Consider the following 22666-nt stretch of genomic DNA (forward strand, 5'->3'; position numbering starts at 1 on the left):
ATGCATTCTCATTAGAAATTAGGTTTCTTAAAAAAAAAATAATATTGTTACGAATTTTGTATTTAGTTAGCTACTTTTAGTAGAACTATAACTAAACTTGTTTTATATCCCCGTGCAATGCAGCACGAGACATATTTTAAAAGAAAGCTACGCCGGAAACATAAAAATACAGGAGTACCCACATTTAATATTTAATAAATACATATCTCATAATTTATATTTAAATTGAATAAATGTAATTGACTACTGTGTTAGCTGTAACCGTAATTCTACTCTTTTGCTTTCCAGAAATCTCGAAAAAACAGAAATTGCTATTGATTATATTGCGTGATACAACGAAATTGTACGAAATATCTTTGAGAAAAAATCCAGCGTTTTGTTATATTGCTTGTGATAAGGATAAATTTTATTCACTTTTTATCGGACTTGTGCATTCAATCTATTACAAACCCGTTCGCACGCAACAATATTGTGATAGTTAGCTGTAGTTTATCCATGACCACTTTTCATTTGTTATTTTTTTACCGTAACCCGCCCTTCGGAAGTTACGTTATTCTCCTAATTTTCCCCTCTCGATTTTCGAACAGTAAAATTAATAAAAAATGGGGGGGGAATACGCAAAATTATATGATAATACAAGTGATACTATCAAACTTGACCATCAAATTTCTCAAAAAGGTCAGTCACTGAAACTGTATTTATTTTATTTGCAACAGATTTTATAAAATTGGATCAACAATCAGATCTACGAAATAAACTCATATCCTTCTTTTCGATTATTACACTCAATTAAATACATATTGTTTCATTATTTGTTACTTGAAATTCCAGTTACTCATTATAAACGACAATTCTGATTTAAATTTGTGTAACTGTATTATGATTACTATGCATTATGTTCGACAGTAGGCCTAAATTAAGACATTCATAAAATAAAATATAATGAGAAGCAGAATGATCAAGAATGTCTGCTAGAAGAAGTGGTAATTTATTTGACAAATCAAAATGTAATTTCTGGTTTTCTTAGTTTGATTCTGCTTTTTCTTTCTTAGTTTCATTCAATTACGCTTAATTTCTTTCGATTACGTAAATCCTTAAGAAGTGCATTTGAAATCCTTAAATGCATCACGTAGCATAGAATGAAAACTATTGATCTGAGCCAAAGCCAATCCCAGATGAGTAACTATAATCTTACTCGAAATCTGCCTTTACCGCAGTATACATGAATCTTAAATGTAAATCATTTTGTTTTGAAAAACCTTTAGAAGTGCATAAAATACACTACATAAAGTACTCTATTGTCGAAATAAAACGTAAGAAAATTCCGTATGTATGTAATGATAAAAAAATAAGTAAATAAGAAAATCATAAAATTTTTTCTTCTCTGTTAAAAGCCATAAAAATTGATAAATTCAACATGACCCCTAATTACATGGCTTCAGTGCATTCATAAATGACGACCTCATTCCCTAAGTGCACCTAAAACTATGCATTTTCTTAAGCATTAAGGATACAAAGTTCAGATCATTAACTTTTGTAACAATACCATTATATGATTCAGTTCGCGGTTTAATGACAAATCATTGCTTGGCAGCATATTCTAATTATTGTTACGTACATTCACGTTAATAGATTGAATGCGCACAGGCCCGATGATAGGTTGATAACATTTATTTTATCAAAAGAAAACACTTCAACATTCTCGAGTTTTCCACAGAAATACTCGTACAAGTGCTCACAGAATCACATAGTACAATCAGTAGTTACACTTCAAATTACTAAGCCATTTTAACTGTTCCCATCTTCGTACGTCTTTACGACTTTAACGCTGATTTTCGCACTTATTTTTCCAAGTGGTATGGTCAATGTATAACTGTGTACTACGCTTCTTCGGTGAATACGTAGCCCTCACCATTGACGGTGTGAATGATAACCCAGACTAAGAGTACCAAAAATCCCCCCCCCGAAGTTGACCGAGGGGTTATGTCTCATTACTAAGAACGTCAAACTGAACGCAATGCAAAGCGTATCTAAAGAGCGAAGCTAACCCGGAGATATATATGCATTATGAACTCACGCTGAACTGACAACCACAACAACAGCAACACAGAACTGATATTCTTTCCGGTCTAATTTAGTTTTTATCCGGTAGCCGAGATATTTCTAGTACTTCTCGAAATTACTGGAAGGTATAGGAGCATCAGATACGCTTACAGATTATATAGTGATCCATTACATTTATTGAATTACAGTGCCAATTACGGTGAAACAGGAACTCGACCAAAAGGTCGCCAAGCTTAACGACTTTTGGAAATCTGATCTAATTAGAGGGCAAAAATTAGTCACCAAATTGGCGAGATAATAAATTCAAATATCAAATAATTATAATAAATATCAAAATATTAAATAATATTTATATATCAATAATATATAAAATAAAATAAAATATCAATAATATATAAAATAAAATAAAATATCAATAATATATAAATATCAAATAATTATAATAAATAATTATAATAATAGTAGATAATAAATTCAAATGTCAAAATAATTTGGCGAGATATTGCCAGCTTTGGCGATATCTCGCCAAATTACCGAGATACTCATTTATTCAATGTTAAATGAACAATCGCTGTATTCTTTTTTTCTTCCGGCAAAGCTTGTCTCTCTATATTTTTACTTCCTTGTAAAGTAAAAATGAAGTATTGCAATCGCGAAAAGTTTCAGGCAGCATGTTTCAACTAAAATATCCATTTTGACCGCTACCGAATGCAATTTAACGATGTTTTTGCGTGATATCTGTACATAAGGACAGAATAAATTACTCTTTTCCTTCAAAAAAATTATAAAACTGCTTTAAAATGAATTCTGAAGCAAATTTTTCGTGGCATCTGTACGTACGTACGTACGTATCTCGCATAACTCAAAAACCAGTAGCCTCAGAATGTTGAAATTTTGTATATAGGACTACTATAATATGTAGATGTGCACCTCGTATTTTGGTTGCAATCGGCCGCACCAAACGTATATAAATATATTTATATATGTCCACTCTGTTACCCGGCTCGGTGATCTCAGTTTCTTTACTCTTTTATGTTTGTAAATTGTACATTTTTTGCTTTAAAACGATTTAATTATGTTGTTCTTATCTTCCGGTTAAGGTTTTTATGCCTTTAGTAAATCTGTATGTAATATTTTTAGAATTATCAACAATTTTAAAGTTGTTTAAGTGCCGCTAAGCCTAATATTTTTTTTATGGCGACCATTGCTTGTTTACATTTGAAATAGCAGAATAGTGGATTTGTTGCCAATCTAGAGAAACTTAGCTTCGCAACAACAAAGATAACGCTTTCATTTATTATTGCGAATTAAATCATGCTTAATCCTTTCTGAAATTTTTTCGTGGAAATAAGTGTTTAAGATTTACTTCGTAATTTTTAATACAGATATTTTGACTTTTTATGTATTTTTGCCTTGTCGCGAAGTGAGAACTGAATTAGTTGAATGAGAAGTACTCAATCGTCTGTGAAAAACTGTTTCTTTTTTGTTTTGTTTGCTTAATTTCTTTTATGCATCGTTCTAGCTTTATTACAGTATTTGAATAGAACATGTGGCAACGATTAGATAATTCTTTAAATGATATCAATTTTGTGCATTCTGAGTTATAATATGAACGAAATATAATACTGTTAAGTGAACCTAGCGCCAGAGTGTCGCTATGGTAAACAAATAGAGTGAATTTTAAAGAATGCATTTATTCTATTGTGGTTTATGCGCTGTCGGCGAAGTAGATTTAATTCAATCCCAACAAGTTTAAATGAAATGCAAGAAAAAATGCGTATAATTTAATATTCCGTACAAGGAGGTCATGTGGTGTATACATCAGATTTTTTTATTTTACTTTAAACCAAAAAACTACAACAATTTTAGATATAATTGCACTAAAATCTTCTGCCTATCTATGGACAAAACTCGTAACATTATTTATTATATTTAGTCATTGTACGAAAACAGGCTAAAAGATCAGGTGATGAGTTTTATTTGTTTGTTTACTTTTCTAGCCCTAGAGCTAGTGGATCCTAGTATGAGGGCTCGAATAAACGGAATTGCAACAACATCCTGGACTGGAGGTCTTTGCTTACTGTCGCTAATAGCGTGGGTAACGCGGAACTGGATCTACCTAAGCATAGTCGTATCCGTTACAGCGGCATCACTTCTCCTGCTCTGGAAGTAAGTAGTTCTTATGAAAATATACTTCTTTATGAACACACTGGTACATGAAATAAGCACTTATATATAAAATATGTCGCCACAAATTTAGTTGAAAAAAATGCATCCTACTATTATTAACCTAACTACAAAAAATTAAACAATTAAATGCATAAAACAATAACCAATACTGCAACAATACACAAACAACATTGCAATCAAATACATTTAAATATTTACAAAAATTTACAGTAATATTTGTAGCATTTACAATGATATATTTTTATACGTGTATTTAAAAAATGGGGGTATAGCATTGTTTATTAAATTTTAAACATTGTCGTGCACTCCAACTAAAACCATGAATTTAATTTTCATTATTTATATATATTATAAAAAATGTAATAAAACACATATATGTATATACATATATGTGTTTTATTACATTTTTTTACTGTATTTATACTGTACTGTATACTATATGTTTGTTGATCTGGCCTAGTATTGTAACATTTGAAGATAATATAATGCATGTTTTTATGCATACTATATATATGTATATAGCACAGATTAATGTAAGAAAGATTATGGAAAATTTTATCATTTCTTCCTCTTCTCAAAGGCTTTGGAAATATTATTCTGTCATCATAATTATACGTAAATTTAAAAATCTCTTCTGCTTAGAGTAATACCGGAATCTCCGAGCTGGTTGATATCACAAGAAAAATATGCAGAAGCAACAGAAGTTATGAAAAAAATAAGCAAAATAAATGGAAAAAGTGCTCATGAAGGAAACGAACTTTTCCAGGAAATCCAGGTTTGTAAAATCATGTGCAATGTTGTAAAACATAAAATCGTAAAATTCTTAATCTTGTTTAATACATAAATATATTATTGCTTGCGGAAAATTTTAAGCAGGATATTTCAGAATGATGTCAGAAATAAATACCATTAAGTCAACCCTGGTTAAAATTTATGAAATAATTTAAATAAAGCAAATTTTCAAGATCAAACTTTTATGATTATTTTTTAAATTTTCACTAAAAGTACGCAAAAGTTAAATTCTTTACACTAGAAAAACATTTTAATAGCCTAATTAGTAAACAGGAACATCATCATACCATGAAAACTACATTTAATATAATTAAACCTTTCAGTAGCCGATTTGAGACTTCAATCAGGTTTCGTAACAGTCAATGAGAAAAGTATGTTTTCGAATACTTGTAGAGACATTAGCTATTTTTTGAAAGCAGGCAAGGTGAAAAATATGCAACACCTTTCGCCAGACCTCAATTACGCGCTGAGCGGGCAGACCACCACACCACGAAGGCATGCCAAGAAGGCGGGAGAAATACCTTATATACTCCTCCTTTTAAAGGGCGACTGGGATTTTCAGGAGACCCAATCGCCGAATTCTGGGTGAGGAGAATCATCATCCAACACCCTTTTAGTTCGGGCGCCACTGTGGAGACATTAGGTACTTTTTTTGGAAACAGGAAAGATGAAAAATTAGCAACACCTTCGCCGGGAATCGAACCACGGACTTTCAATTACTTTCAATTGAAATTTAATTCAATTCAATTAAATTGAATTGAATTAAACTCAATTCAACTTTCAATTACGCTCTCAGCGTGCAGACCACTACACCACGCAGGCATGCCAAAAAGGCGAGAATAGTTTGAATATTTATCGTTGCGGTCTGCTTTAGAATAATCTTTTCTGGAATCTGAAATGTACCTGTTTATTTAGAAATACCTTCTCACTTTTTTCCTTTTCTTTAGTCTTGAAGATTACATTTATAAAATTCTAATACCTATTAATGATAATAAATTTTAGATATATTGTGCGTGGGAATATATATTGTGCAGAGGAATAGAATCTGAATTTTCACCATCAATTGCAATTAATTTATTGCTGTTTACTGCCGAAGCTTTTCTTGAAATGGGAGAGTTTTTTTACCAGTAAGTTAATACTTTCTACTGAGCCGGGACAAGGCTGAGGCAGGTGAAACAATTGCCTTGCTGTTTACTGCCGAAGCTTTTCATGAAGTGGGAGAGTTTTTTTACCAGTAAGTTAATACTTTCTACTGAGACGGGACAAGGCTGAGGCAGGTGAAACAATTGCCTTGCTGTTTACTGCCGAAGCTTTTCATGAAGTGGAAGAGTTTTTTTACTAGTAAGTTAATACTTTCTACTGAGCCGGGACAAGGCTGAGGCAGCTGAAACAATTGCCTTACTGTTTACTGCCGAAGCTTTTCATGAAGTGGAAGAGTTTTTTTACTAGTAAGTTAATACTTTCTACTGAGACGGGACAAGGCTGAGGCAGGTGAAACAGTTGCCTTGCTGTTTCTGCCGAAACTTTTCATGAAGTGGGAGACTTTTTTTACCAGTAAGTTAATACTTTCTACTGAGTCGAGACAAGGCTGAGGCAGGTGAAACAATTGCCTCAGGGAAGAAATTAGAAGAGCGCCAAATTACTTACAAGAAATTATACATATATTTTAAAAAGAAATTATGATTGCTAACTTTGGAATTTATAAAGAAATATTAAAAGAATGCTGTATTACAAAGTATCCATCATCTTGGTGTAGTGGTTGGCATCGCTGGCTGCCATGCCAATAGGCCTGAATTCGAATTCCAGAGAAGGCGTGAATGTTTTTTAGCGTCTTTGAGGCAAGAGACACTTACAATATATCAGTGAGCCGAAAGTTCTCTCAGGAGGTTTGGTGGTAAGGGAAAAGAAGTAACACACCCTCAGACCGTGCTTCGGGATCTTGTTCATCAAAACTGGGATGGAAGTGCACACTTAGTGCACAGGCACCTACTCCTGTATACTAACAGCGGTTAAATTCTAGGGTCCTGCCCACTTATCCTGTACCCGTTCATGTTATAAATTATCCATCTGAATTGAAAGAAACCTCAGCATTAATTCATTTTTTAAATAGCCGAAGTTTCATCGTATTAGGTCTACAGTTTGCCAACATTAAAATTTATCGTTAGAACTAACGTAATGAAGTTAAGGGGACTCGTACACCTTAAACCCCTCATGATCTTCGAATATGTGACTGTTGCAAGAATTGGATATTTTATTTATTTTAAAAGCAATTACTTCCAACCTTTTACAGCTGACTACATAACATAGCTGCTTTGGAAACTAGTAACCAGAAAGTTTGCGTTGCCACAAATAGTTTTGTAATTTAATCCTCTTTGTGACAAAATATTTTGCCATGTTTCCACCTTGTGCGCATGATATTTTAAAAATGGCTAATGGTACATATTTGAAATTTTATGGAATTCTTTATGTGGGCACTATTTTCTAACTGAACCAAACCAACAATCTAATGAATATTGTAATACTGAAAAATTTTATGGACGAAAAATTTACAAATTTTTTTAATAAAATACATTTTATAAATTCAATACCAAATAAAATAAAAATTTAACATGAAACTTTTAGAATTTTAGGTTCACAGTAGTTTCCAAATATTATAAAAGCTATATATTAAATATGGAATTAAATTATGAAACGGAATGTTTTAAACTGTGTGCGCAAGTTGGAAAGATGACGAAAAATGTTGTCACAAAGCGGATTAAATTATAAAAATATTTGTGGCAACACAAACTTTCTGATTACTATTTCAGAGAGCAGCTATATTATGTAATCAGCTGTTAAAAGTTGGCAGTAATTACTTTTAAAATAAATAAGTTATCTCAATTCTTGCAACAGTCACCTATTCGAACATCTTATGGGTTTTAAGGTGTATGAGTCCCCTTTCAAGCTAGTGTAGGCTAACGTAATGAAGTTAATTCAAGCTAGTGTAGGCTAACGTAATGAAGTTAATTCAAGCTAGTGTAGGCTAACGTAATGAAGTTAATTCAAGCTAGTGTAGGCTAACGTAATGAAGTTAATTCAAGCTAGTGTAGGCTAAGGTATTGCAGAGTAAACTAAACTAGCCTAGGAAACACCATGCTTTCGACTTTAAAGTAATTCTTATGTAGTTTCTTTTAGTTGGAACTAGAGCTCTTACTGCTGTTATTTCGCAATAACAAACGCTCCACAGTCTTCTAACTGAGTGTCGATGGCGACGCAAATAATGACTTAGTCTATTGTAAAACAGCAGAGCTAACGCGTAAGGACGCACTGAAGCAGCATGTGGAAGACTAAGCAAGGATGTTTAAAAACGAAATGTAACATGTTACTAATATTTTTAGGTGGGGGTATAAAATTTGCCACTGACTGAGACGCATGGTTTCAGGTATTTATGATGTTGATCCATACTTCATCTGCACAAGAGCTGAATAACTGGGTTTATTTACGGTTATTTCTGGAATAAAAATAAGTTCCTATAAAATAACTTATTTTTATTTAGTTGGTTCGAAGCTTGCTTTTAAATAAAAAGATTCAGGGAAGATAGAAATGTGGGGTCATCTTAAGAAAAAAGGAATAAATTTTAAAATCTTAAAAAGTTACCTCAAAATCGTACCTCAAAAAATACCTCAAAAACCTAAGATCCAGTGCCTGAAACTTTACTGTAAATTTACCTCAATTTATCACAACTTGTTAATTTTCTAAAATTTTCTTACAATAAATGGCTTTTCTTCCAGATTTAGAAACATTATATAGTGAAATTGTTTCAAAATAAGAAGAATTCTACCACAGGGTTCTAAAAGGTAAACTTTTATAATATAGCAGTCTCTTTAAATTATAAATGGAAAAGCAATTACAGTGATAAATTCGTTTTATTAGGCTCTTTTGACCACCCTTACGCTAGAAAATGCAAACAATCTAACGAAAAATCTTAGTATCCAAATCTAAATAACTCTTATCCAGCTGCGATGCGAAGGTATTTAAAGGATCATCTAGTTGTCCAAATTATCAAAGTAGTATATTTATTACTAATTATCATGCACGACTATCAGGGAATAATTACTTAAGACACCTTAAGATACACCTTAGATCAGAAGCCTGCTCAGTGGTGATAAATAAATAAATTAATTAAGATGCAAACCGTATTTTTCACATTATGAAATGTTAAAAAAATCTTTCGAAGGAAGCTGACTTAAAACTGCTTGTCAACAATATACACATCTTTTGTTAATCTTATGTAAAAATTAGAAATTTCTTTAAAGATTTCTTGCAGTAACAAAACAGGAGCTTCGTTGTCGATAAATGCAATAGATATATATTTAAAAAAATCTTTTCTAATTTATATTATTTATCTAGGAATTTGGGGAGAAGATCCAAAAGCAAAAACTTGGAGAGGACAAGCATTCGCCACTGGATTTTTTTAGGTACCCGACTCTTCGAAAAAGATTCATTTTGGTTACCTTGTGCTGGTGAGATCTTTTGCAGAATATTTTCACTTTTAAGATGCGGTTTAACGCGATATATCATGCACTATTTTATTTCAGCATCCGTTGGTTCAGTGTTTATTGTTTCAACTATTCGCCATTTATTTCAAGGTCCAAAAAATTTTTAAACTCGAGAAATTAAGTGTCCATAAATAAAAAAAAAGGCTTTTAAGTCTTCCCATGGCGGTCTCAAACAAAGGTATAAATATGCCTGAGTTGTGAGGATTGATAAGTCATTGTAATGTTGTGCATTGACAGAAAGGGTAATTTTCATTATTCTCTCATCTTTAATATTTTATGCGACACACTGAATTGTCAAAACTCGAGAGATAGCAACATGCAGATTTTCATGTGTGATCGGATTGCTTAAGAGCTGGTGTTTTATGAAGAAAATTGTCATTTATTGTGTGGTTAAATAAATGAAATTTTAAAAGCAGTAGGCGTGTATGCTATTATGATATCCATGTTTTTAAGATGGTTGGCAATAACTGATATGATGCACCTAAGTGCATCACAGGTGACATTAGATCAAAAAAGTTAATGAACTCATTTGAAATAGACGATATGTAACCATATAGAAAATCACTAATGTTGCATACTGATTGTTGGAACTGCTCATGCGATAGTTACCGGATAACTCAGAGATGGGCAAACTACGGCCCGAGGGCCGACTCCGGCCCGCCGGAAAGTTCTATCCGACCTGCGGATAGAATTTTAATTTGCCGGTACAAAACAAATTAAAAGAAATATATATTTATATATTATATATCCATCTCCTTTTCTACTTTGTTTGAATATTATTTTTTTCTTCCCTTTTTTCAAATGACTGATGATCTTTTTACTTTCTCTATTTTTGTTCTACAAAACATGAATCGACGGAAATAACAAGCATAGACAGCTTCCAATCGGTAAAAGCGGAAGTTCTTTGTTAGTTATAACTGTACATTGACGCCAACAAGCGTTGGAATAGACATATAGGAATCCAATATAGGTGAATTAGACCTCACCATGTCACGCATTTTAAGCTCCAGCCAGCGGCTTCTTCTTTTGGCGCGAGTTCTAATAATATTATTGATTGCATATGGAAAGATTGCGGACATAGAGCATCATTGTGAATAGTGGTGAAATTATTAAAATTATAGCGTAGTTAGTGCTTCTTTGGGTTATTCGTGAATTATCAGGCCGTCAAATTTTTTTCAAGAAGCTACACATACAAGTTACACTGTAGCATACAATATTGCTAAAAATAATAAAGCTCTCATGATGGGGAGTTCGTTAAAGAATGCATGCTCCAAGTTTGTGATGTTTTAGTCCAGACAAGAAAAATAATTTTGAGACTGTTAGCTTATCTCGGAAAACAGTGACTTCTAGAATCGAAGACATCGATAAAAGTTTGACATCACAATTACAGTCACAGGTTGGCCAGTTTAAATTTTGCTTCATGATATTTATAAGAGGTGTTGATGAGAACTTTGAAATTACCGAGGTACTGGTGTGCATGCGTTATTTAAAGGGAACTACTTTCACGAATTTCAGGAAGGGCTTTTAACTTTGAAAGTGCCTATAACAAATATATGTAATATGACCAATGGGGCACTAAATATGATAAGAAAAAAAATCTGGATTTCTTAGACTCTAATCAAAACTATCCCGAGAACAATGTTATTCTACATTGCGTTATTCATCAAAATGTTCTGTGTAAATCTGCATTAAATATGAAAACCGTGCTTGATGCAGTAGTGAAGTTTGTAAATACTATTCCATCTCGTGGCTTACTCACAGGCAATTTCGAGATTTTCTTCACTCCGCTCAATCTGAATACTCTGATGTACTGTATTACACGAAAGTAAGGTGGCTTAGTGCAAGATGTGTTTTCGAGCCAGTTTGGCAGCTGAAAGACAACACTGTGTCGTTCTTCCATGATAAAGAGTGTTCTGTGGAGTGCGAAATGTTAGAAGATACAGAATTTCTTTCAGACTTTGCATTTTTCACAGATTTATTTGTCATATGATCAACTTGAATGTCAAGATGCATGGGGAAAATCAAGTTATCGACGAAATATGGGTTCATCTCGAAGCTTTTAAACTAAAACTTAATCTGTTTGCTGGGCACCTATAGCTAAGAACAACTTATCTCATTTCCCGAGGTTAAATTCAAGCTTAAGAGAAGCTTAAGAATTATGAAGATGGCTTGAAAAAACTGCATTTTGAGTTCGAACGCAGATTTCAAGATTTCAGTACCATTCAAACAGAATTGGTTATTTTTACCATAAATTGTGAAGCAGTGAGGTCAGATTTGCAGCTTGAATTAATTGAGTAGCAATCTAACAATCATCTCAAGCAGTTATTTCTAAATATGCCAAAGTGAGTGCCTCTAAAGGTAAAGAGTATTTCTGAGCACATAAAAAGACGTTATTGTGAAATATCACTGATAATCATATTCTCTAAGGCGATCGCTTTCAAAGAAGACTGAAATTATTTGGAACTGCGTGGGTTTTTTTAGATGGTATCACTGTGACATGTGAAACAATTCGGAAAATCCAACTAAATGTGTTAATTGCTTGAAATAATAATCTAATATTTTAAAATTTATTTCGAGGGAAAGAGTGCCGAAACTGTCTGGTTCTTTGGCTTTTATAAGAATCGGATTGTTTCATAATAATGTATTCTTTTCGATATTTTACAGATTTTTTATATTTTTGGGTTTATTCTTAGACAAATTCTTCGTAGAACGATTGCAATTTAAATTATGATTCAAAACTTGCTTTCAGTTCTAGTTACATTTCAAGTTATGAAGAAACACAGAAGAATCACACTTTAATATGGCATATTAATTACACTCACACACAAAGAATTTAGCCGTATTTGACCTAAATAAACTGCTTATTTTTAAGTCTGTCAAAAGGTTACATTGTGTCATCAACTGGAAAAAACTAACTAAGAGTACTAATTGTTTGAAACAATAATAATTATGTTCTAAACATTAAAACATCTAAATGCCAGTATTTTCTAACGGTGTACTTTATTTTGCCATTTACAACTGTAATATTCTCCATTTTCTTCGCACAGGATGGGCGACTCTATACCTTATTATGGTCTCCAGATAAATGTGAAAAATCTGGCGGGCAACGAGTTCTTGAATTTCTTCCTCGTATCCTTAATAGAAGTACCTGCACATATTTGCACGTGGCTTTTCATGGAACGTATTGGCAGAAGATGCTGCTCCGTATGTGCGTTTGCACTGTCGTCTTTGGCTTGTCTCCTTCCAGTTGTTTTCATTTCAGGTAATTAGTCAATAAAGAAGTATTTGATCCTAAATTTCATATTTTATTTTTTTACCGCATATTTATTTTATTTTAGTTTTGGAAGTGTTTAGGCTTCCAAAGCTAAAATATAATTCATAAAAGGTTCAAATTAAAGTTCAACATTTTAGTATCTTCTAAGCCTAGATAAAACCCTGTCCATATGCAATTTTTTTATCTAAATAAGTTTCTGTGCACTTGCAAATGTTATCAATTAGCAGCATAAGCGCAAAATGTCTGTATCATTACTTCATAAATACAACAGGATGTTCCTACCATCGCCTTATATACCATATAGTTTACCATAGCTGTTACATTCGAACTCAGCAATTAATTTTATAAATGTTGTCATTGTTAAACATCAGTTGGTTAAGGTATTAATCAGCTGTAAGAATAAGGTAAGTACTGCAACAAGCAAGAACTGTAAGAACGAGCTAAGGGTATTAAATTGAATGCGATGGAGCGACACTTTAAGTATCCTCCAAACAGGTGAAACATGGTTTCTGGTGAACATTGGCCATTCTTAATTCTGGGCGCAGAAGGGGTTGGTTATCTTCGAATGAGGAGCTCAAAAATTCATCACGGCCACGGTATTTAAAGAGATGTCAAAAAATAGCCTATTTCACGTTTTTTAACCTTTCATAAAATGCTGTAAAAATGTATATCAATTAGAAGGACTCTACTTTTTATAAGTATTAATAGAAAAGCCATAGAAAAAGACCTCCTATAGGTCCAAGTTCAACATATAAATGAAATAACTATTTACCTTGAAAAAACAAATCCTTTTTATCTTCCACAGAATATGAAATTGTTGGAGTTGTTGCTTCTTTAATTGCCAAAGCTAGCACCAGTGGCGCTTTCCTGGCTCTGTATCAACAAGGCCCCGAGTTGTTTCCCACACCACTTAGAGCGGTTGGTATGGGTATGAGCTGCACTATCGGCGTCGGTTCAGCACTTATTGTGCCCTACATAGTCTACCTGGTAAGAACTCTAGAACTATACTTTTTTTTTGCTTAATGATGCATAGTTGATCTAAAATGATCCATTTTCATGCATTACCTTCACAAATTGTTAAAAGGTACACTACGCGAAAATGAAAAAATGGGTTCGACAGTTCGATATCTCCCGTTCTGCTAGAGTCTAGCAGCTAGACCGATTGACGAAATTCAACTTGCGTTTTTCATGTCTCGAAACCGCGACTTAGGATATGCATTAGATTTATATATAGCATTGTTCTAATACAGGTATTTTGACACAAAATCAGACTTCTTCTGAAATAACATACCCATATTTTCCATGTTTCCATGGCCCACCAGCGGCCGAGCGGTAAAGCCGCTGAACACTGGTAGTTCGGTCCGAGGTTCGAATCCCGGGAATGGTCTGGCTGCATGGGCGTTTTCGTGGTTTTCTCCATGTGTAACGTATATACGAGCCAGTTCCTCTTAGAAAGTCCTCCACGAAGGCATCCCTCCCCTTAGGCAGATAGCCCTCGAGGTTTTGCCATAATCACACAGACCAGCACACAATGTTTCCGTTCTACGATTCAAACGACGCCAAACTCCCAAGTTTTGTAAAAATCGCCCGAGTAATTTTTAAAAAATCAGCTCTAAAAAATTTTAGCTCCTCGTTGTTAATTTATTATATATTTATTAATTTCTCTTTTTTTTTATTAAACTTATTTGATTCTTCCTTTCACATTTCGAAATTCAAGTTCATTCCAAATGAAATTCAACGATATTTTTACTGTTTATTTTTAAATTTTTTATTTTTAAATAAATTTTTGAAAAAACATTTTGAATTAGAATCTATAAAATTTCTATCATCATCTTAAAGTAGACGTAAAATTACAGTTTTGTATTCAATATTTTCGAAGATATACGTGAATTTATACACTGACTACCAAGAAGTATTTGGACACCTGTGATAGAAAAGAAAAACTAACTTTATTCAAAATCAATAGTTGGTAGAGCCTTCACGAGAGGTAATTACAGCGTGGACCCTCCAGGGCATACTTTCCACAAGTCTTTGTATGACAGCTAGTGGTATTTTCTTCCACTAGGCTTGGAGAAGACATAGAAGTTCCTTCACCGATTTTGCACGGATGGTGCACCCCTGAATTCGGCGATGCAACTCGTCCCAGAGGTTCTCGATAGTGTTCAGGTCTGGACTCTGGGCAGGCTAGTCCATTTGATGAACTTCATTGGCACCATACCAAGCCTTGGTTAACGTCGAAACATGACAATTGGCATTGTCGTCCTGAAAGTAACAGGGGTCCAACCCGTAAAACTGCCACAACGTAGGAAGCATATTGTCATCCAAAATAGTGCAGTAGGCATCGGAGTTGAGCTTACCATGAATGGGGACCAAGGGTCCCAGCCCATACCAGGAGACACACCCCCAGACCATAATTCCACCTCCGCTGAAGTTGACTGTTGGCACAATGCATTCTGGAAGGAGACGTTCTCCAGGTAGACGCCAGACCCAGACCCTGCCATCCGAACGGTGAAGGGTGAACCTTGATTCGTCACTCCAAAGAACCCGTTTCCACTGATCTACGGTCCAATTTCGATGTGCTTTACACCACATTAACCGAGCAGAGCGGTTGGACTTTGTGATCAAAGGCTTATGGGCAACAGCACGATCATGAAAACCAAGCAAATGTGCTTCCTTACGGATGGTATTCATTGAAACAATACTTCCGGATGCCTGTTGAAACTCCTCGCGGATGAGGGCCATCGGTTGAGTGCGGTTCTTCCGAATTTCTCTGGACAGCACTCGTCGGTCTCTATCTCCCAGTTTCGTTGGTCTGCCGACTCGGGGCACATTCCGACAATCACCGCTCACCTTCCACTTCTTAATCACATAGGCCACTGTCGATTTTGAGTACTTCAGATAGCTAGATATGTCTCTTAAGGATCGGCCACATTTGTGATACCCGATAATTATACCCGTCTCGAAATCAGAGAGCTCCGAACTGCGAGGCATCTTGCATGCGACTAAAGCCGATGTTGTTTCCTGCACGATATATACCGGCGGAGTCCGTGACGTATCTTAGGACCGCAGATATCGTCACTGCATAGATGTCCAAATACTTATTGGTAGTCAGTGTATAATGGCGCGTTTTGAAATTTGGCATATTTATTGAAAGCGATAAAAAATCAAATGTGTTTTAACACTTTGCTAAAATTATTTAAAAAGTAGGAACCATTTTTTTTTTTTTTCCCCTTATGCATAATGTAGAAAGGTAGGAAGGAGGTGCCTTTTTTCCGTTCCGGCGTAATGGAAGGGAAAGGAAAAATTGGTTGCAATATATTAAGAAGTTCGCCAAGTGAACTATTCTTGGCGCAAACTGAAAAAATTGCGCCAAGATAAATTTTTGAATTTCTCCGTAAATTTCGCATCAAATTTTGCAAAATTTAATATCTAGACATAACTTGAGTCGTAGAATCGAAATATGGAAAGAAATTGGTATGTTATTTCAGAAAACGTCCAATTTTGTGTCAAAATACCTATTAGAACAAAGCTATATATAAATCTAATATATATCTTAAGTCGCGCTTTCGAGATATGGAAAATGCAATTTGAATTTCGTCAATCGGTCTAGTATAACGAGAGATATAGAACTGTCCGCCCCCCTTTTTTTTCGCAGTGTACATTGTGTAACTTATATATTTCATATATGAGAAAGTTATGCAAACAAAGCAGTATAATGACTTATGTTTATAACTACCTGATTTCCCTATAAAGGTATTTAATTTATTTCTTTGTTGTCACTTAGCGAAACTTATCCCACGAGAAAATATTTTATTAATTCAAAAGTTTATCAGAATTAAGAGATGTGGCAGAAAAAGTAATGCAAATGATCTTAAAAAAATTCGTACTCGAAAGGACTTTGAGGGAAATTGTATGCTGTATACTACCAGACACACAGCTGAATGTAGTCCGGTATAATTGCCCTTAATTATTCCATCAAAAGCATCTGAATAACAAATAACAGACGATGACAAAATAACATATGTAATAATCAATCATAATATACCATGTTCCTTTGACTCTAAAATGTTATTGAATTTTAGGACCCATGCCATAATTTATACTCCCAGCAGGAAAAGAAACTTTTATTCTAAGAAAATCAGTGAATGAAATAAAAGTCTAAAATGCGTTTAGCAAATATTTAATCTTGATTTACGTGCAGCGTCCCGGTTTATCAGTAAGCATACTGTTTATTGTTTCCTTCTGAATGATTCCATATAAGAACCTTTAGTGCTTGTGTGTGCGCGTGCTTTCGATTACTTTTATATTAATCAATATTAGAGCGTGATAAATTCTTATCTTCACTATTCCATAACAAACATCGACAGTTATGGAAATGTAATGGCTGCCATGTCTGACGCAAAGAAATATTCATAAGAAAAAACTCGCGATTCGAAAATGTATTACATTTTTAGGCGCTTATGTCAAGCCTCAGAATCAAAGAAATTGCATACGTTTTATCATGCTCTAAATAATTTCCTATGTTTCTAATTTAATTATATTAATTATATGTCATTTTATAATGCAATGCATGTTCTCTTTTTCTTTTGAGGCTAAATATGGAACATACATACCATTTCTGATTTTTGCAATGATAAGCATGGCTTCTGGTGTATGTGCATCTTTCCTACCGGAGACATTAAACAAGAATCTTCCACAAACTGTGGCAGATGCGGAGAATTTCGAAAAAGATTTCAAGTTTTTTTCATGCTCTGCGTAAGTTAATTTTTTAATGGTTAAATTCCGCAGTTGTAATTAATGCTTTGTAATGTCTCCAACTACTTTGTCTATGCTTGACTTCATAGAAACCTAGATGAACTACGTAGCGAGTTATCGCTGAGTCCAAGCGTGTAAATGAAAGCGTCCAGAGAAGGGTTTAATTCACTCTTTATTATCTCAAACTAAGATCACAGATTGCTCTTTTCTCGGGCCACATGGATTTTAACTCAAAATAAAAAAATAATAAACTAATTGAATGCTAAATTTGGAAATGAAGCCACGAATTTGGAATTTGTTTCAATGTCTGTTTCATATTTTGTAAAACTTTTATGAATTTTTTATTAACAAACTCAGCGATTTCAAAGCGAACAGTGGCGACACTGTAGGGAATAAAACATTTTTGAAATTCTAAAATTTGCTGTTTTAAAATACTTTTAGTCCAATGTGGCATTAGCTCAAATACTCTCGAATCGTGTATGTGTCTGTAAATGGATAAAACGTCAGTTTGGGCTCAATATAAAATCTGAAAGATTTCAGATTTTTTTAATCTGTTAAATTTAAAACCAAGCTTTAAATTATTTTACACCATAAAATGTACGTGTAACAAACTACACATGTGTGAAATCATTAAATTATCTGACTATTTATTAAAAGACGTATCATAATTTAAGTTTTCAATTATATAATGCAGTATAATGAAAATGTCAAGTCGCAAATATTAAAGATTAAGTATATCGACATCGATGGAGCTATTGTAGTGTAAACTGACTCCCATGAAATAGAGGCATGGAAAAAGTGCAGCAGAAAAAGTAAGACGATTTAAACATGGCGGAACAGATATGTCTCTGTAGCTAGCGTGTTGTTTCCTGCTTTATTTTATTGAGAAGTTCAAATTTTTTAGTAGATATGTAAAGATAGTCTTTGGAACAACGCGCATGTGCAGTGACGTGAAATTACTTGCTCTCGCTGTCATTAGCCGTAGAGCACTGGTCTCATGAACACCGCACGTTTGCTGTTGAGCGTCTTTTCAACAGTTGCTGTTGAGTGTCTTTTCAACAGTTGCTGTTGAGCGTCTTTTCTTGTTTACGCACAGAACGTTGTGTCGCGAACGTTCTGCGCGCACACAAGCAAACGTAAAGAAGGAGCGAGAAGCTATGCTACAAAATACCAGGCGTTCTATGCATCACCATACCATATCACTAGGATGTCAGCCAGATGTGTGCGAAGGATAATACACCAGGACTTAAACTTCCATCCATAAAAACTGCAGCTTGTTCACCTGTTGCTTCTTCAAAATTATAACGCACGTTTTCAGTTCTGTTTCAGGTTGATAGGAGTAATGTAAGAGGATCCAAAATGACTGCATTTATAAATCACGTGAGAATGCACACTGCCACATCAATGGATGTGTTAATTGTCGTTACTGAGTTAACTAGAAACCTAAGTTTGACTCATTAGGTGCCTCTTTATAGTCCAAAAGTAACTTTGTAGTGTAATTGTATGTTAGAATGCAATTATTGTGCCATACGTTTCTTCAAAATGAAAGTGAACACATTGTGAATGTTACCTCCACCCGGTATATGTCCGTGCTGGTAAATTTTCTAACCTCAACTCAGAAGATGCCGTCTTAAACAGGTTTGGCTTCAACGAGATGGAGCCACATCGCACACAATCAGTGCAACCATGACCATAGTTCGAAAAATATTTCCAGAATTATTTCTCATAATGGCGATGTTGCGTGGCCAGCACGCTTACCAGATCTGTCAACGTGCGATTTCTTTTTGTGGGGATATTTAAAGCCAAAAGTGTACATAAACGACCTGCAGTCTCGGATGACTTGCGTGACTCTATTCCGACATAAAATCCACCAAACCTCACCGGACATAAGGAGAAGAACGATAGGCTTTGTGCGGCAACGTGCAGAAGTGTGTTTGGAACTCAATGGTGGACACTTCATTAACATTGATATCAAGAAATAGCAAACGATACATTTCGCTTTGGTATGTACTTTCTAAAAACGTAACCGTTTCTGCAGTATACGTGATTCACCAACAAACATTTTGCATATAAAAATCATCTAACTTTTTCTGCCGCACCCTATAATCTACCGCAAAATTAAGCGAATGTGTATATTTTGGCTCTTGCAAATCATCTGATGACTGAAAAAATAGTGTGAGAACAAGGCAAAATGACCATAGTTACGGTAGGGTGAATAATTACTATGCATGTAGAGAGAATCCTAAATTTACGATTCTTTTATTGTCTTTGCAAAATAACATAAGGTTGATATCATGTTGCTTTCCAATTCAAATTCAATTAAAAAGTGAAAAATAAGACAATCTTCTTATTTATAAAAATTATTTTACAGGAGCTGCGAACCAGAGCCAGAAGCCGAGAGATCTACCTGGACTCCAGCCAGGTTATCAGTAGATGATCTGTCCAGTTCAACCAAATATTTCTCGGCGCATATGCCAGTGAAAGATCCACCCGACTTATTAATAAAGCGAAATTCAACCTCATCAGTTACAGCCATTTCTCCTACAACGAATTTTATATGACAACCAGCATAAATGCCAAATTTTATCAAATTGAACAATTTATGAAGTATTTTGACTACACACGTATTTAAATCTAAATTTAGAGACAACAATGCCGCCCACATTAGAAATAGTGATATTTCTGAAATTTTGGTGAAATGTAAATTTCATATGTAAACTGCTTAAATCTATAATATTTGATCTGATTTCATGATTTTCATTCTTTTTATTTTCAAATTCTTCTATATTTATTTATAAACTCAAATTAGAAATTCACTGTAATTTAAGCAACCTTCAACTGCTACGTTTTTTTAATCCTGTATTTTGGTAATTTATGTATTTTTTCCTTTAAAGTGATTGAATTATGTTGTTCTTATGCTTCGATTAAGATTTATATGCCTTTAATTAATCTACATGCCATAGTTGTAGAATTATCAATAGTTTAAAAGTGTAAGTTAAGCTAAGCGAGTTCAGAAACGTCCAACGGGTATTCCTTAAATAATTTATTGTGCAGAGGAGGAGTGCTTCAAGAAGACCTCTTCCCGATTCTAATTAAATTTAGAAAACGCGTTTTCGCCTTTACTGCTGACATCACACAGATGTTCAGAATGATTGAAGTTAATCCTTCGCAAACTGAGCTTAAAACATTTTATGAAAAGATAGCAAATTCGCAATCATTAAGATTTATCAGTTACGAACTGTAACGTATGGAACTGCGTCCGCCCCATGCTTAGCCACTGAAGTTTTACAGCTTGCCTTAGATGAGAGAAAAGACTTTTCTTTAGATTCAAGAACAGTCCTTCAAGATCTTTACATGGTAAATTGCCTTTCTGGGTCTTCAGAATTCAACGTGTTAGGAAAACTTAAATCAGAATTGAAGCAGGTTCTCCAAAGGGAATGAATGACTTTGCATAAGTGGTGCAGTAACAAGGCACCAAACCATTGAACTGCAACAGTTCGCGATTGATTGAACTTCTGAAAAAAATAACAGTTAAAATGCTAGGAATGTTTTGTAATTGCTTAAGCGATTCCTTTACATATAAAGTAAGTATAAGCGCTAATGTTAACTTCACCAAAAGTGATGTACTATTTCAAATAGCACGCATTTGTGACACACTCGGACTCTTGGTTCCCGTTGTTGTTAAAGCAAAGATCTTTATGAAATAGTTATGGTTTCTTAAACTAGATTGGAACAAAACCTAAATCAGAATTTCTTAATTTTTTTGGTGTCCATAATATTTACGAAAATTTTGTGGGATCCCCTAAATAGTGAGCAAATCCGACACACACGTGAGTGAAACTGACTCTTTCTTTCAATTGTACTGTAATCTACTATTGCAGTTTCAGGTCACTAACTTTAATTTTTAAAATAAAATGAACGTTTTTATTATAAAAAATTGCATCGAAACGTTTTCATTTTTTCTTTGTCTGTATTGTCTTATCTCCACTTATTTTCAGATACATTATTTTAAAATATTTGGTAATTGTAAAATTATTATAAGTTAAATAGCAAAATTACTAAAATATTTTATGTCATGTGTGTATATTAAATATGTGTGTCCAACATCGGTGAAGTAAACAGTTCACTTCTTTGCAGCAAATCGAGCGTTTCCCTTACAAAATTCATTACAATTTTAAGTCTAGAACTTACTGTATGCCTTCTTCTGGCAAAACTAACGAAGAAAATTCTAACATATGTTAGTTAAATTTTGAATGAACACTGATTGCACTCTGGTTCTACGATAGCCCTATCGTGGATCAAAACCCCTTCAAGTTTGTTTAAGACATTTGTAGGCAACCAACTATCACAAATCCAGCAGATATTCAAGGATTTCGAATGGCAACATATTCGGAGTTGAACCCTGCAGACATTATCTTCAGAGAACTAGAAGTTAAAGCACTTGCCGCTACTGAACTTTGCAGGAAAGGTGATTTGCAGGTGTGTGATTATGGCAAAGCCTCAAGGGCTATCTGCCAAAGGGGAGGGATGCCTTCGTGGACGACTTTCTAAGGGAAACTGGCTCGTATACACGTTACACATGGGGAAAACCACGAAAACGCCCATGCAGCCACCCCGTTCGCGGGATTCGAACCTCGGACCGAACTACCAGTGTTCAGCGACTTTACCGCTCGGCCGCTGGTGGACCCCTTTGCAGGAAAGGACCAGACCTCTCAAAAATAAATTTACCTGTTCCTCAGACTTTGCGAAACCCCTGTAACTCAACTGGTAAACTTTATGCTAATGAACTCAAGACTGTTTCTAAAGTGATATTAAGTTTAAACAATGACTCTTTTTATATATATCTTACTTAACAACAGTAACAATTTTCATAAACGCCCGCCATTGGAGGGGAAAAATTCATAAACTAATTAGTATTTTAGTTTTTATTTTTTGATTTTGCAAAAGGTACAAATCTCCTAAAACCCATACAGGGGGACTTAAGTGCGAAGAATATGAAAGAGCAGGAAATTATCTGATAAAACATCTGCAGGTAAAGTATTTTCGAGAGATA

At 34.2% G+C, this 22666-nt stretch overlaps 1 protein-coding gene across 5 annotated transcripts in view; it reads left to right on the top strand.

Annotated features, from left to right (window-relative positions):
* The window catches only part of LOC118192197 (carcinine transporter-like), a 59404-nt gene extending 37854 nt beyond the window's left edge, over positions 1 to 21550 (top strand). For all 5 annotated transcript variants that reach the window (XM_035363104.2, XM_035363105.2, XM_035363106.2 and 2 more), the window contains exons 5-11: positions 4065 to 4233; positions 4897 to 5029; positions 9436 to 9548; positions 12632 to 12846; positions 13664 to 13845; positions 17450 to 17613; positions 19985 to 21550. In XM_035363104.2, the coding sequence (XP_035218995.2) occupies positions 4065 to 4233; positions 4897 to 5029; positions 9436 to 9548; positions 12632 to 12846; positions 13664 to 13845; positions 17450 to 17613; positions 19985 to 20174 (1166 nt within the window). In that variant the 3' untranslated portion in view covers positions 20175 to 21550. The remainder of the gene's footprint in view (positions 1 to 4064; positions 4234 to 4896; positions 5030 to 9435; positions 9549 to 12631; positions 12847 to 13663; positions 13846 to 17449; positions 17614 to 19984) is intronic.
* The last annotated feature ends 1116 nt before the right edge of the window (positions 21551 to 22666 follow it).

Source organism: Stegodyphus dumicola, chromosome 11 (genome assembly GCF_044657685.1).
Source record: "Stegodyphus dumicola isolate Sdum_Otavi_A_Nest chromosome 11, ASM4465768v1".
Classification (NCBI taxonomy): domain Eukaryota; kingdom Metazoa; phylum Arthropoda; class Arachnida; order Araneae; family Eresidae; genus Stegodyphus; species Stegodyphus dumicola.